The sequence below is a fragment of the Trachinotus anak genome, unplaced genomic scaffold, assembly GCF_046630095.1.
Source record: "Trachinotus anak isolate AG129_WGS33_773 ecotype Australia unplaced genomic scaffold, CSIRO_AGI_Tana_v1 ptg000002l, whole genome shotgun sequence".
Classification (NCBI taxonomy): domain Eukaryota; kingdom Metazoa; phylum Chordata; class Actinopteri; order Carangiformes; family Carangidae; genus Trachinotus; species Trachinotus anak.
This window is the reverse complement of record NW_027273853.1, coordinates 222,723-236,641: the sequence shown is the minus strand read 5'-3', so window position 1 is coordinate 236,641 and position 13,919 is coordinate 222,723. Positions and strand designations below refer to the sequence as shown.

General features: G+C 42.6%; 1 protein-coding gene across 3 annotated transcripts in view; it reads right to left on the bottom strand.

The window, feature by feature from the left end:
* The window catches only part of LOC139627613 (cytosolic carboxypeptidase 4), a 69,110-nt gene extending 57,638 nt beyond the window's left edge, over positions 1-11,472 (bottom strand). For 2 of the 3 annotated variants that reach the window (XM_071488531.1, XM_071488541.1), the window contains exons 1-5: positions 10,965-11,472; positions 4,639-4,702; positions 3,170-3,316; positions 2,468-2,599; positions 1,138-1,231 (exon numbers count right to left, since the gene is read on the bottom strand). In XM_071488531.1, coding sequence (XP_071344632.1) covers positions 1,138-1,231; positions 2,468-2,599; positions 3,170-3,316; positions 4,639-4,702; positions 10,965-11,021 — 494 coding nt within the window. In that variant the 5' untranslated portion in view covers positions 11,022-11,472. Of the gene's footprint in view, positions 1-1,137; positions 1,232-2,467; positions 2,600-3,169; positions 4,269-4,638; positions 4,703-10,964 lie in introns of all 3 variants that reach the window. The other variant, XM_071488551.1, reaches the window with a different exon arrangement.
* Between the last annotated feature and the right edge of the window lie 2,447 nt (positions 11,473-13,919).

Here is a 13,919-nt window from a genome sequence, read left to right as displayed (position 1 = left end):
GCTGCGGTGCTTTGCATTCTCACAGACATGAGTGAGAGACTAACTGCTGCTGACAGTTGAGAATATTTGGATGGATTTAGTTGTACAGCTTTAGACAGTCTGACTGACTTTAGTGCTTTAAATGTGTGGACAGCAGCCAACCTGCATATCTAACAGTCACCATATCACAACTACAAGTGGATAAATCATTGTGACAGACATGTCTAACTGCCTCTCACACTTCAGGAAATGGCATATCTCCTGCCTCGTTGCTCACATTAGGGTTTCACTGCTGCCAATTCTAACAAATTCTCCTGAGTAGCAGCTGACTTTGAAATCTGGAATCCCAGAGTCTTCTAGTTGTGTCAGAACAATTAACAGCTGGCTTCTGCATTAACATTATACATATGACTCATCATAATGGCTATAAATTTGTGATGTCAGAGCATCTGATTCCCTCACACCACCGGGGAGTTTCATGTTCACCAGTGGCTGATCAGGGACCGGTATGCCTGGCATTAAGCCAGGCAGAGAGGCAGGAACTCTTAGTGTTCTTGGCATGCTCCACAGGGTATACTGGAGGAAGCTGGCTATTTGAGCCAAATACCATCAGTTCTGACAGACACTGGTAAAAGAGGACTTATGATCCAGGAGGAGGTGGATGGAGGCTTACATAAGAGCCAGAGTATACGTACAATTTCAGGGGAAATATAATGATATGCTGAGACAAAGAATATGTTGATATAATGATGAACCTTGTAAATTCTAACTGCCATGCAGTCTTTGGATGAAGATGGTGGAGCCCCTAATTATTATTGTATTATTCTTGGAGCCAAACTCTCGTTTGAAATAAAAAGTGACAGTCCCTGCTGAGCTAACCTGATGCTAATTCTAGCTCCACAACCTGTCAAAGTAAAGATGAACAAGTCAGAAAGCCATCTTTGTGGACTTCCTCCAGGCTCTCAGAACTGGGTCAGTCAGGGCCACAACCCCCATGACCTGTCATTCACTTACACGTGCTAGCTAAGGCTAGGAGGCTAGCCTGGAGGAGTTGACTGAGTGGTGACGTTGGAGTGTACTGTCCAGTTAACACATATCACTGAGTGCTCTGGAGGGACGGTGGTCAGTGCCCCGTGCAGAGAGTCTGGGTGTACGTACCTGATGGTGTGCAGATGTTTGGTGGTGTACTGAGGGATGAGGTGGAAAATGATGTCCAGGCCATGGTTCGCTCCGATCAGGTTTGCTGTAGAAACTGTGAGCAGACCACAGGAGGACGACTGAGATCAGTCTACAGGTTCACACTCTGTTTCTGCTGTGGACAGGTAGATCTGAAACTACAATGATCAGCTACTGAATCCTCCCGCCGAGTGAAGGTGGAGGTTTCTCTGTCAGATGGAGACATTCCTCCTCCCCAGCTGTTTTACCTTCTTTACACTGGTTCACTGCATCAGGGGCTTGGTGCAGACCACATCAGTGAACCTGGACCGCCTCAGGGAGGTTCAGTTCATGTCAGTTCAGTCACGATGTCAGTTTGAATAAAGGGCTGAAGTCTTCTCCTTAACCTTAACCACTGGACCCATAATGTTGAATCACCTCCTCACAGTGTTTCTCACTCTGTCTTGTTTTATTGCTGTTTTGTTCTCGTCTGTTTACATATTTTAGGTTCAATGTCAGAAGTTCAATATTAAAAATTATTTTATTGTATTAATCCAATTGAAGTGACTCAGTTTCAATCATCACTTATAAATAAAGTGCGTTTGTTTACTGAAACACAGCTCTGCAGATTCAGAGAACACCTCACATTTTTCAACAGCAGGAACTGGATCATCTAGGTGACCCTGTCAGGTAGAGGAGCCTCAGTGATGTTTGAATGGTGAGAACTGAATGTGGAAGTATATAAAGTATATAGAGTATATAGAGTATATAGAGTCTATAGAGTATATAGGGTATATAGAGTATATAGAGTCTATAGAGTAGATAGAGTATATCGAGTATATAAAGTAGGATCAAATACAGTTTCAGAGCAAATGGATATAGTTTCATTATAGTAGATTCAGTTTCAGGTTTATTATAATCAACAGTTTCAAATGAATAAATTCAATTTCAAATTATACTCTTTAGTTTTCAATGTAATTATCCGAGAAGAGCAAATAAAATTCAAATAGGAATGATTCAAATTCTGTTTCTACTAACTCATATTTCTACTGTGAGAGTCCGAACTGAAAACAGAAACGTTCCTGTTTCAGTTCATGTTCATGCAGTTCATGACAGAACTGTGGGTTGATAATGAAAGAATCTGATCTGAACACTCATATAGTTCACTTATAAATATACAACTTATTAGAAAAATAATAATTTAATAGAAAACAGATCTACTGACTCTGATTGGCTCGTGGATAACTTTGGTTTCCTGTTTGAGCTGCTGCTGCATCAGATGCTTGTCTGATGCAGCAGCAGCGTGTGTGTGTGTGTGTGCGTGTGCTGGTACCTGATGAGGAGAACACCTGGATGACCCAGAGGCAGGCGGCAGCCCTCTTTGCATGAGTGATGTTGTGTTTGAGCAGATTCAGAGTCACCAGCACAGCTCCAGCATCCTGTGCCTTCCTACCAATACCACGGTCTTTACACACACACACATACACACAGACACAGACACAGACACAGACACAGACACACACACACACACACATTGTATTGATGAATGAACCTGAACCACAGAGTCTACCTGGTTCAGGTCTACTTCAGTCCAGACTGGTGAGTTAATCTCAGAAGACAGGAAGACACACAGTTCATCTGAATCTAGTATTTGTTATCTATTGTTCAAGTTTCAAAGACTGTATTCTCTGTTGGCAGCTTATTTTTTACAGTTACAGTAAACTGTTGGGTGAATACAACCAGGTGAACACATCACTGTGTTTGACTTTATCTGATTCTTCATGACTAAGCCTGTGAATATTCTCATTTGTCCAGGTCATAGTATCTCAAAGGAATTTTTTTTATCTGGTGTGGAGACACCAGATAGTTGGACCAGTCCCAGCCTGGTCAGGTGCGAGAAAGAACTGATGAAGCTTCTTGGATGAGAGGTGAAACATCTTCCTAGACAAATAACCAAGTCCAGTTACTTTCAATTTAAAATTCCTTTGAGATTCTTCATGACTGTTTGACGATTTAGAAACAAACCCTGTCTCACCTCTGTGTCCAACCTTGGCCAGCAGGTGCAGCAGCAGCAGCAGGACAGTGTAGTTGGGACAGAAGCTGCAGCCAGTGTTGACCAGAGCACTCAGCAGGGCCTCACTGCCTCCTTTACTGATCATGTAGTGGATACGACGGTCTGTACCTGAATACACACATGTGGAGGTCACACTGACCGGTACTAGTGTGTTTATTTGATGGAACAGTGAGGCAGGGTGAGAAATGAGCCACTGGACTCAAAAGTTTCAGTGAAAGATTCATGTTGTTGTTATATTGGCTCCATAAGCACAGTGGATTTCAAAATAAAGGACTAAATGTTTCAATGTGTCAGGTTTAATATGAGACTGTTTGCTGCCACATCAGCTGCAGAGCAGAGTAAAGAGTATATAAAAGTCTGAAGAAACGTGTGTGTGTGTGTGTGTGTGTGTGTGTGTGTGTATAGAAACAGACTTCATGAATAAACACAAAAAGAGAGGGAAACATCAGCCATGTGTGGTACAAGGATGAGGAGGCTGAACCTTTCTCACATTAACATGTGAACCAAACAAAAATGTCAGATCATCATCTTCTCCACATGGTTTGAGCTTTGACCAATTGAGCCAGTGAAGAAAAAAAAATTACTTTTAAGCCCATCTCTTCTTCTATGTCTTATTTTGAAAACTCATCTATTCTACATTTTAGTCTCTTCTTCTGCGTTTTAGTTTTAAACTCATCTCTTATTCTACGTTTTAGTTTTAACCAGAGGGTCAGCAGGTCTCTGGCCTGTTGACATGGCTCCTTCACACTGATCTACTGTGTGTCAACAAGAGGGTGCCGGTGTTAGTCTGGAATCTGCCCATGTTCAAACAGCATCACTGGAGATGTAGTTTAAAGGTCCTGTAAACCAGATTTTAATCAATAAAATTCTCTGCTGTTTGTTGTTTTACGTTTTAGTTCTAAACTAATCTCTTATTCTACGTTTTAGTTTTAAACTCATCTCTTCTTCTCTGTTTGTTCCTCCGTCCACTCTCCTCCAGAGTCTTCAGCCCCTAAAACAGAGACTTTCAGAAACGCTGCTGGACCCATTTTAGTCTGAAACTCCAGGGCTGGGTTGTAGTCTGGACGGACAGAAACAGAGACCATTGGAAACTATGATGTACACACCCACAGTGGCTCCTAATTGGCTCTTATCAGCCTTGACTACCAGTGGTGAAACAACATGGATAATCAATCAAAATGTTACTGACCTTGTTATCTTTGCAGCAGCTGTTGTTCAGTTCAGTTCTGTATTTTAACTCTACAACTGTCTTTGCTGTTCCTCCTTCAGAGGATATACTTGAACTAACCAATGACAGCAGCTCATATGTGTTTTCAGGTGTGTTGGTCTGGATAGAGATGGTTTTTGGTTTAAAATGAAAATGCAGTTGTGTGGACGCAGCCTCAGTCTTACATCATCAGTGGTGAAGAGCTGATATGATCGTAGCTTACCAGCTGACAGGAGCTCGTCCAGGATGTTGAGGGTGTTTAAGGTGCTCTCCACGTCCCCGTCATTCTGCAGAGACCAAACACAAAAACAAGGTTATCTCAGGAACACCTGACCCACATCCTCTCCTCTTTGGTTGTCACAGGAGATAAAACAAAAATAAGTTTTGCTTTTATTTTATTTGTAGTTTTAGCAGATAGTAAAAAAAATAAATGGGGCCACAAGTGGCAAGAATCTATCATGGTGGGGCCCACTGGCCCTTAGGGCCTGTGTGAGTGTGAGGGAGCCATTCCCCACAGAAAATGTAAGAACCTGGAGAAATATCACCATTACCTACACAGCTGTTCCTGCTCTCTCTCTCTCTCTCTTCTCCCCTCTCTCCTCCCCCCACCCCCTCTTTTTTATCTTCTCCTAAACAGACGGCCGCCCACCCTGAGCCCGGTTCTGTTGGAGGTTTCTTCCTGTTAAAAGGGAGTTTTTCCTCCCTCCTGTCGCCAAGCGCTTGCTCTTTGTGGGAACTGTTGGGTTTTTCTCTGTAACGTAAGGTCTTAACCTTACCCTGTAAAGTGCCTTGAGATAATGTATATTATGATTTGGCGCTATACAAATAAAATTGAATTGAATTGAACTGAATATCATTTTTGCAGAGAGACATAGAGCCATGTTGATGAGACAGCAGTCTTTGTCCTCCTGAATGTTGAGGGTAGTCTGAGGTCTGAGTGTGGCTGCAGACCACATTACATAGCTGATTAAATTTTGCAGTTTCAACAGAAATCTGCTGCTGTGGCCAAACGTCCCACTCATTAAAAGGTGTGTTGTATGAGGAGACGTCCTCCACATCCCAACTATCTGCCTGATAAAAATAGCATCATGTGTTGGATGCAGTCAGCCTGTTTAGGTAGCCAACACTCTGCCTGTTCAAACGGAGACAAACAGCATTGTGTTGACCTCCTGTAATGAGAGACTGTTGCTAAACACAGAGGTAACAACATCTCTCACCATAGCATCCTGCCACTGACTGATGCAGCCAAATCAACCAGAGGGTCAGCAGGTCTTTGGCCTGTTGACATGGCTCCTTCACACTGATCTACTGTGTGTCAACAAGAGGGTGCTGGTGTTAGTCTGGAATCTGCCCATGTTCAAACAGCATCACTGGAGATGTAGTTTAAAGGTCCTGTAAACCAGATTTTAATCAATAAAATTCTGTTTGGTGGGGTGGGAATTTCTTTATGCAGCTATGGAAAAATTTGGCTTCCATGAGAAGTTCATTAAAGGCATCAAAACACTATATACGTCCCCCGTAGCCAGAATTAAGGTAAACGGAGGCCTTTCAAAAACTATCCACCTGCAACGCGGCTGTCGCCAGGGCTGCCCAGCCAGCCCAGTGCTCTTTAACTTTTTCATTGAAACTCTCACTCAGGTTGTAAGACAGAATCCTGACCTTGAGGGCATCACAATAAAAGGTACAGAATACAAAATATGTCTTTATGCGGATGACGTGTTGGTCAGCCTTAAAAAGTTAGGAATCCCAAGATTAATGGATTCCCTGCAGGTGTATGGACACCTGTCAGGCTACTCCCTTAACGATGATACAACACAAGCCCTGACGTTTAATTTTGTACCATCATTAGAACTTAAAAACTAGTACAGGTTTAACTGGGACTCCACCTCTATTAAATACTTAGGCGTTAAATTAACTAAGGATATACCACAGTTATTCTTTGAAAACTATGTAAGACTTAATTCACATATAAAGGAAGATCTAGACAGATGGGCCTCTCTGCCCCTAGATCTTCTTAACAGAATTATGACAATAAAAACTAATATTTTACCCAGATTACTCTATCTGTTTCAGTCTTTACCCATTTGTGTTCCTGATAGTCAATTTAGAGAATGGGATAAGATGATATCCCGTTTCATCTGAAATGGAAGAGTTCCCAGGGTGAGATACAAAACTTTACAGTTGCCAAAGTATAGTGGGGGGATGGGCTTACCGAGGCTCAAAGATTACTATTTAGCGGCACAAATAAGACCACTGCTGCTCTGGTGCAATAAAGACTACTTCGCAAAATGGAAAGATGTTGAGTTATCACTGTCGGACAGGCCTACACAGAGCCTTTTAGGAAGCCCAGTGGTGGCTAAACAACATGATATCCAGAGCCAGTGGGTTAGATTCTCTATAGAAACCTGGTTTGGCCTGGTCAAACAACTTAACATTCAGAAAGAAATTCAAATTTTAATGTGGCCAACCCATGACCCAGATTTCAAACCAGGTATGAATGACGGAGGCTTCACTCAATGGACGAGAAAAGGACTCTCGGCATTATGTCTATTCATCGAAAACCAGGAATTTATAGACTTCAAGACCATATCTGATAAATACGGCCTTGCTCAGCAGGATTTCTATAGGTACCTCCAACTCTGGCACAACTTTGATAAGAACATTAAAGGACTTGTACAGGAAAATATATCAGGTATTACCAAAATGTTTATCAAAGCCTATAATACAAAACTGTCCAGAAAGATCATTGACGAACTATATAGACATTTAGCTGAATTAAGAGGTCATTCAACAAACTATATTAAGGCAAAATGGGAAAAAGAGCTGGGAATCGTAATTACTTCTGAAGACTGGACAAATGTAATTAACACAGAAATCACTACTACAGCCTCACAACTGTGGAGAGATTTTTCCTGGAAAAACTATATCCAATTCTTCATAACACCAAAGCAAAAGTCTCAACGGACAGGACTACAACCAACATGCTGGAGAGGGTGTGGACACAGTATGGCAGATCATACACACATATTTTGGAGCTGTCCCACACTTAAATCCTTCTGGGTAGGAGTTCAAAGTTATTATCAGTGAAGTCTTACAGCATAATTTTAATTTCACTTGTTTATCATTCTACCTGGGCAATATGGACACAGAAAGTTAAAAAAAAAAAAAAAATTCTCAGTTGTTTGTTGTTTTGGCAGCGCATGCATGTTAGTGCATGTATGTGTGCATGTTAGCATATGTGAATCATGTTAAACCCTTGGTCCACCTCATGTTTATGAACACACAGGCTCCGCCCACAGGTGAGATGACACAGAGCAGCATTCAGGTAAGAGTGACCTTCCAGAATTTCCTCCACTGTAAAAGAAACCACATTTTCCAACAAAGAAAGTGATGAGACCAGAGCAAAGGAGGACTGGAATGAGGACTATCGGCTCAAATCCTGGTTGGCCGGGGGACCGTCAGAACATCCACACAGTTTTTATAGTTTATACCGGCTTCATCAGTGTCTTTACCACCGCCCTCAGCATGTTTACTGACCCCATTCGTGTCTTTACCAGCTCCGTCAGTGTCTTTACTGCCAGTGTCTTTACCTACTTCATCAGTGTCTTTACCAACTCCTTCCACATCTTTACCAGCTCCATCAACGTCTTTACCGGCTTCACCAGTGTCTTTACCAACTCCATCAATTTCTTTAATGGCTTCAACAGTCTCTTTACCGACTTCATCAGTGTCTTTACCAGCTTCATCCTTGTCTTTACTGCCAGTGATTTTACAGTGTCTTAACCAGCTCAACTACTATCGCTAGCTGGCTAACTGTCAGCATTGCACACATTGCACAGCAATGCTAGCGTGGCCTAATGGCTGTGGATTATTTATTGTTGGCTCTTGTAACTTTAACAGGGTAACAGGCTAACTTTATTTAGTTGAGCTTCTTGGTGTTAGTGAGTGTGTAGCTTTCACTGAGCTGTATAACACCTTTCTGACTGAGAACATGAAGGGGGGAGGTGTAGCTGATGAAGTGTTTTTTCAGAGATGCTTGTGGTCTAGTGCAACATCTAGTGGCAGTGACGATTTACACAACCTGTACGTACTGTCTCCATTGTTTGATAAAAGTAAATTCACTTGATTTTACTTTAGTTTACCTGAGTTTACTTGAGTTTACTCATGTAAACCTTGACTGTGGGTCAGAAACAAACAACAGTCACTTGTGTTAAAGTCACATCCATGTTTGGGGCATCAGGGTCAAACCTCACTGAGTCAGGTCTGTGTTATCAGACCCTCACAGCTTCAGGAAGAATATGTCCATGTTATTATTTTTATGTCACCCAACTTCCCAAGGCTCCAGTTTCGACCACAATCCAGATTATGTGAACCTGATATACAGCATACGCAATGTGGATCAGGTTTGATGCACATGTGATATGTTTGATGCAGCAGTAACTTAAAGCAGGCCAGAGAACGTGTGTGTGTGTGTGTGCACGTGTGTGTGTGTGTGTGTGTGTGAGAATGTGTACAAATTACGCAAAAGTCTCCATGAAGGAAATACACACATGGAGACACACACACACACGTGTCAGCTCAAAGAGAAGCGACACGTCTGTTACAGCAGTTTCTGAACAGACTATCATTCACATACGGTACAGGTGTGTTGTGATCCCTGTCTTTAGGTCTGTCACCATGATCACGCTATCAACTTATCCTACAGCATATGGACCCAGATCATTTTGCTGACCTCCATCTTCACATTTAATTGAAATATTATCGAAATCACATCATGGCCAAGAGAAATATCTGCAGTTCTTTGATGAAGGTAAAATGTGTAGGTAGCAGACCACACATGAAGCACTATGGTGCTACAGATCAGCAGGGTTCCTACGGGGCTGATTATTGTGCAGGCTAACAATACCGCAGTGGGTACATAAAATCGCATGAGCTGCAACCAAGTCTGTATTTGCAGTAGAAGGTAAATGAGCGGCCCCTCCTCAGGTGGTACAACCCCTGTGTAATTTAAGTTATAATTGGTCAGCTGATGAGCTGGTGCAGAGTCATCAGAGACGTGTTGGTGTTGGTGGTGGTGGTGAAATGCTAAGCTGAGTAATGTAGCTAGCTGCTAGGTCAGGTCATATTAAATTTGGCTTGTATAGCTAGCTGCTAGTTTTTGTGCAGCCCTATGTTTGTATTAGCTGGTGTTCTCTTTGTGTGTTATTAACAGCTGGCTAATGTAATAATGGAAATATTAACAGGACTAGGAGGAGGTAGCAGCTGCAGGTGTGAACACTGGCTTTGCAAAATGTTACCAGTGTAAAGGGCAGGAGGCGGTTTCCAGGAGCAGGTTGTATATTGCATAAAATTAGAGAACAAATGTTATGAGGATCATAATTTTTATGTTTTAAAAATAAAAATGCAAAAATTAAAATTTCCTGCTACTCAGCATGTGGTTACACTCAGATATATACACAGGGACACTGTATTGGCCACTGGATTGTACGTCAACATCACTGCCATGTTGGACCGGGTGCTACAGCTTTTCCGGATAAAAAGCTCTGTAACATTTACATTTCTCAACCAATTTCAAAGAGTAATTTTATTTTGAAGGGTTTCTGATCTATGTGGAGTAAAAATAAAAGTCTGGTCTCAGTCACTGATCATGGAGCTAGTTCAGGCTGTGATCTCTCTTGTGTTTGTTTTGTATATCAGCGTTTTTCCACCATGCCAGCATATTCAGTTGATGTGAACTTGATACAGACTCCTCCTCATAGAAAACGCTGATCACAGCCTGAACTATCCCCATTATCAGTGACTGAGACCAGACTTTTATTTTTACTCCATGTAGATCAGAAACCCTTAAAAATTGAAATCGGTTGAGAAATGTAAACGTTACAGAGCTCCTCTCCTATTCCTCTTTATGTGGACTGAGATTCTCCTCAGATGGACCCCCTCTTTGTAGAGCTGTGGTCCTCCAGAACCTCAGACCTCAGTCATCATCTGTCAACCTGCAGCAGCTGTGTTTCAGACTGAGCCTCACTTCCTTCATCAGTCGCTCTGTGACCAGCCTCTGCTCTTTAACAACAAATACAGGACTCTGCTTTGAGCAGCATCATGGACTGGACTGGACTGGACTGGACTTGTCCTGCAGTCAGGATGGACAGTTACTGTATGTGACTGCTGTCCCACTGTAGTTCTTCACCTCTACTTGAGAAGGAGTTTTCATACTTGTCCAGTCTTTTGATAATGTTAGAGGTCAGCGATCAGAGGGGACTCTGAAATGTCAGCCTGGACCAACAGATCCCAAATCTACTGGGGATACAAACTAAATCTGGGCTCCATGGTCTCATCACTTCAGTGGCTCGGATGACAACCTCACACTGTTCGTGTAGTTCAGTCTGACACAGAGACAACTTCATGATGACACTTGTACACTACAGTACTGTGTAAAACTACAGTTTTAAAATATCAGTCTGACAAAGTAGCTAACCGCTAACTGTAACAGCTTGGCCATGTGGTCAGTTACCTACATACCTGAAACAACACAAACACACTGATCCCTACCTGCAGAGCAGAGAGGAGCACCTCCAGACCGCTGGACGAGGTCGGGGGGGCCGTCATTCTGAGTCGCTCTGGTTCTGTGTTGGTCAGACAGACAGAGTGACAGGGAGAGAGACAGAGACAGACAGAGGGAGACAGAAAGGACAGACAGAGAGAGAGAAAGAAAGACAGACAGTCAGAGAGACAAAGGGAGATACAGACAGAGAGACAGACAGACAGAGAGAGACAGACAGAGAGAGAGACCGTTAGACTGACAGAAGAGACAGGCGGACAGGAGCAAGAGGAGAGGAGCTCTGACAGAGATCGTCAGTCAGGGGAGGCAGACAGAAGAAATCCAAAGTACGTCCTCTGCATACGTCACACACACACACACACACACACACACACACACACACACACACACACACACACACACACACACACTGCCTGGTCCTGATGGGTTTCCCAGTCAATCAATCTCTGAGCTGCATGTGGACGCCATAGAGAGAGCAAGAGAGGCAGATGCTTTAAGCCTTTTGTGTGTGTGTGTGTGTGTGTGTGTGTGGGGGGGGGGGGGGGGTTTGGTTGTTGTGTTGTATTGCTGTGTGTATAATGTGCACTCAGGCTTCTTTAAACCACTAAAGCTGGTGTTGTTCTTGCTGTAGAATAACGTCGAGAAACACTGTCAGACACGTGAATAAATACATGTGGTTCAGTGTGTGTGTTGTTGTGTGTAAGTGCATGCATGTGCCTGTGCATGTGTAACCCTACCCCTGCAGGATAAAGCACTCCAGAAAACATTTGCACTGTGGTGTTGAGAAGGCTGCCACTATAAAAAGGCCTCGACAAGACCAGCAGGGCAGCTGCAGGACACACAGCACAGTCAGAACAGGGCTCAGCCAATCAGGCTCTGTGATGGCTGATACAGAATTAACCTTGAAGTCATCCTGGTCTTTACTGCACTCACCAAACTAACACAGACACACACACCAAGTATTTAGTATCTCAGTTACAACCAGCAAAGGAACACAACCTGCACAAACTGTTTTCACAGGCAACTGCTGTTCTCTGTGTGAATCCACAGCAACTACGTCCTCCTCATTAACTACACATTTCAACAACATGAAGTGCACCTTTCCACCTCCGTCAGTTACACTGCACAGAGGTGACGCCTCAGTTTTATGCTGACCTTGTTCTAGAGAGAGAGAGAAACAGAGATACTGCTGCAGACATTGCTTTGCAAAGATAAACAGAAGTATGGAGGGTCTTGAAAACATGAATTAAAAGTTAAAACTGAAATAAAACTTGTTTATGTCCTTGACAATATTATTATTATATGTGCATATTCAAATCTTATACTTCTTCTTCTTCTTCTTCTTCCATAAAAATGTCAGCATGCAACTAATGCCACAGATAAAACCCAGACAAACATGCAGCTCAGTCTGGAATGGTGTACTATGACTTTTAGTAGTGATTGACCAGACTGATCCCTCCTTGGAGCCACACTGCTTTGTCGTAACTGAACATAGAAACATTGTTTTGGACCTTTAAACATCAGGTAGAACAGTAGGTTCACATGTGTAGCAGCTGTAGAACAGTAGGTTCACGTGTGTACCAGCTGTAGAACAGTAGGTTCACATGTATGATGACAATAATGATGATGATGATGATGATGACAGTGATGATGATTATGATGATGATGATGACGACAGGTGATGACTGACAGGTTAACTGGTTACAGTTTCAAGTCATTTCACAGACACGAGAGTGAAGCACCATACTGAACCATGACATCACTTCATACAGGCTACAGAGTACATACACAGTCTGACACCTGGTAACACCTGGTATAGGAGGTGACGTGTTGTGACCAGTGGTTGGTTAACAGGAGGTCAAAGATTTGTATCTGACACCATTCAACCACCAGAGGGCCACAGAAAGACAAATGCACAGTGTAAACCATCATCATCATCATCATCATCATCATCATCATCATCATCATCATCGTTGTCTTATTTTTAGGTGTTTTCTCACATTTACAACAACTTGTAAAATAATTAATTCTGTGGACAGACAGAGACTGTATGTGTCTGTGTATGTATGTGTGTGTGTGTGTATAGAGACCGACTGAGTCAAGCTGAAGGACACACTGGCTGAGAATACCCATCCTTAATCCTAACAGTCAGCCTGTGAGTCATAGCCATCTTTCCAGTGCACATGAACCCTCTCTCCACATACACACACAGACACACGCACGCACGCACACAACGTAATCCCATCTCGACATGGCATTAAACACTTGCACACACACACACTTTCAGACACATGGAAACAGTCAAAGAGATAGAAGGTGAAATCATACACACACTTCTGTCCCACAATGGATTCCCCTGGGTTGACACACATATATACGGTACACACACACAGTTCCTGAATAATGAGGGAAGACCCTGTGTGTAACTTCAGCTGTCTAGTTAATCTGTCTCATTGATGTGTGCAGACAACAGGTTGTGACACTGATACACAACTCGCCTTTTCATCTATAACTGTGCTCACATTACTGAGATACACACACACAGTAACACACACAGCAACACACAATCACTGAGCAGGTCCACAGACAGTTTAATGTGTTCACTGTACAGTTCAACAGACAGTTTAAAGAGTTTTTATGAAGGTGTCAACTCTGAAACTTTAGTCAGTATTGAGTTGTTATAACTGGTTAGATCAGTCAGTCTCCACAATTCAAATATTCTGTTCATGTTTCACTAACCATGTGCACATAACTATAATTTATTCATATTAAACCAGTAAAACCAGTGAAGCTGTGGTGACTCTCCACCTTTGAGGAGGTCATAAAGTCCTATTGTCTGTCCATTCATGTCCATTACAGACTGTCGAGTCACTCTATTTGCAGCACTTCTCTCCACATTTAATTAATTCTCTCCTTCCTTCTTCCTGTCAGCAGGTGTGTTTGTG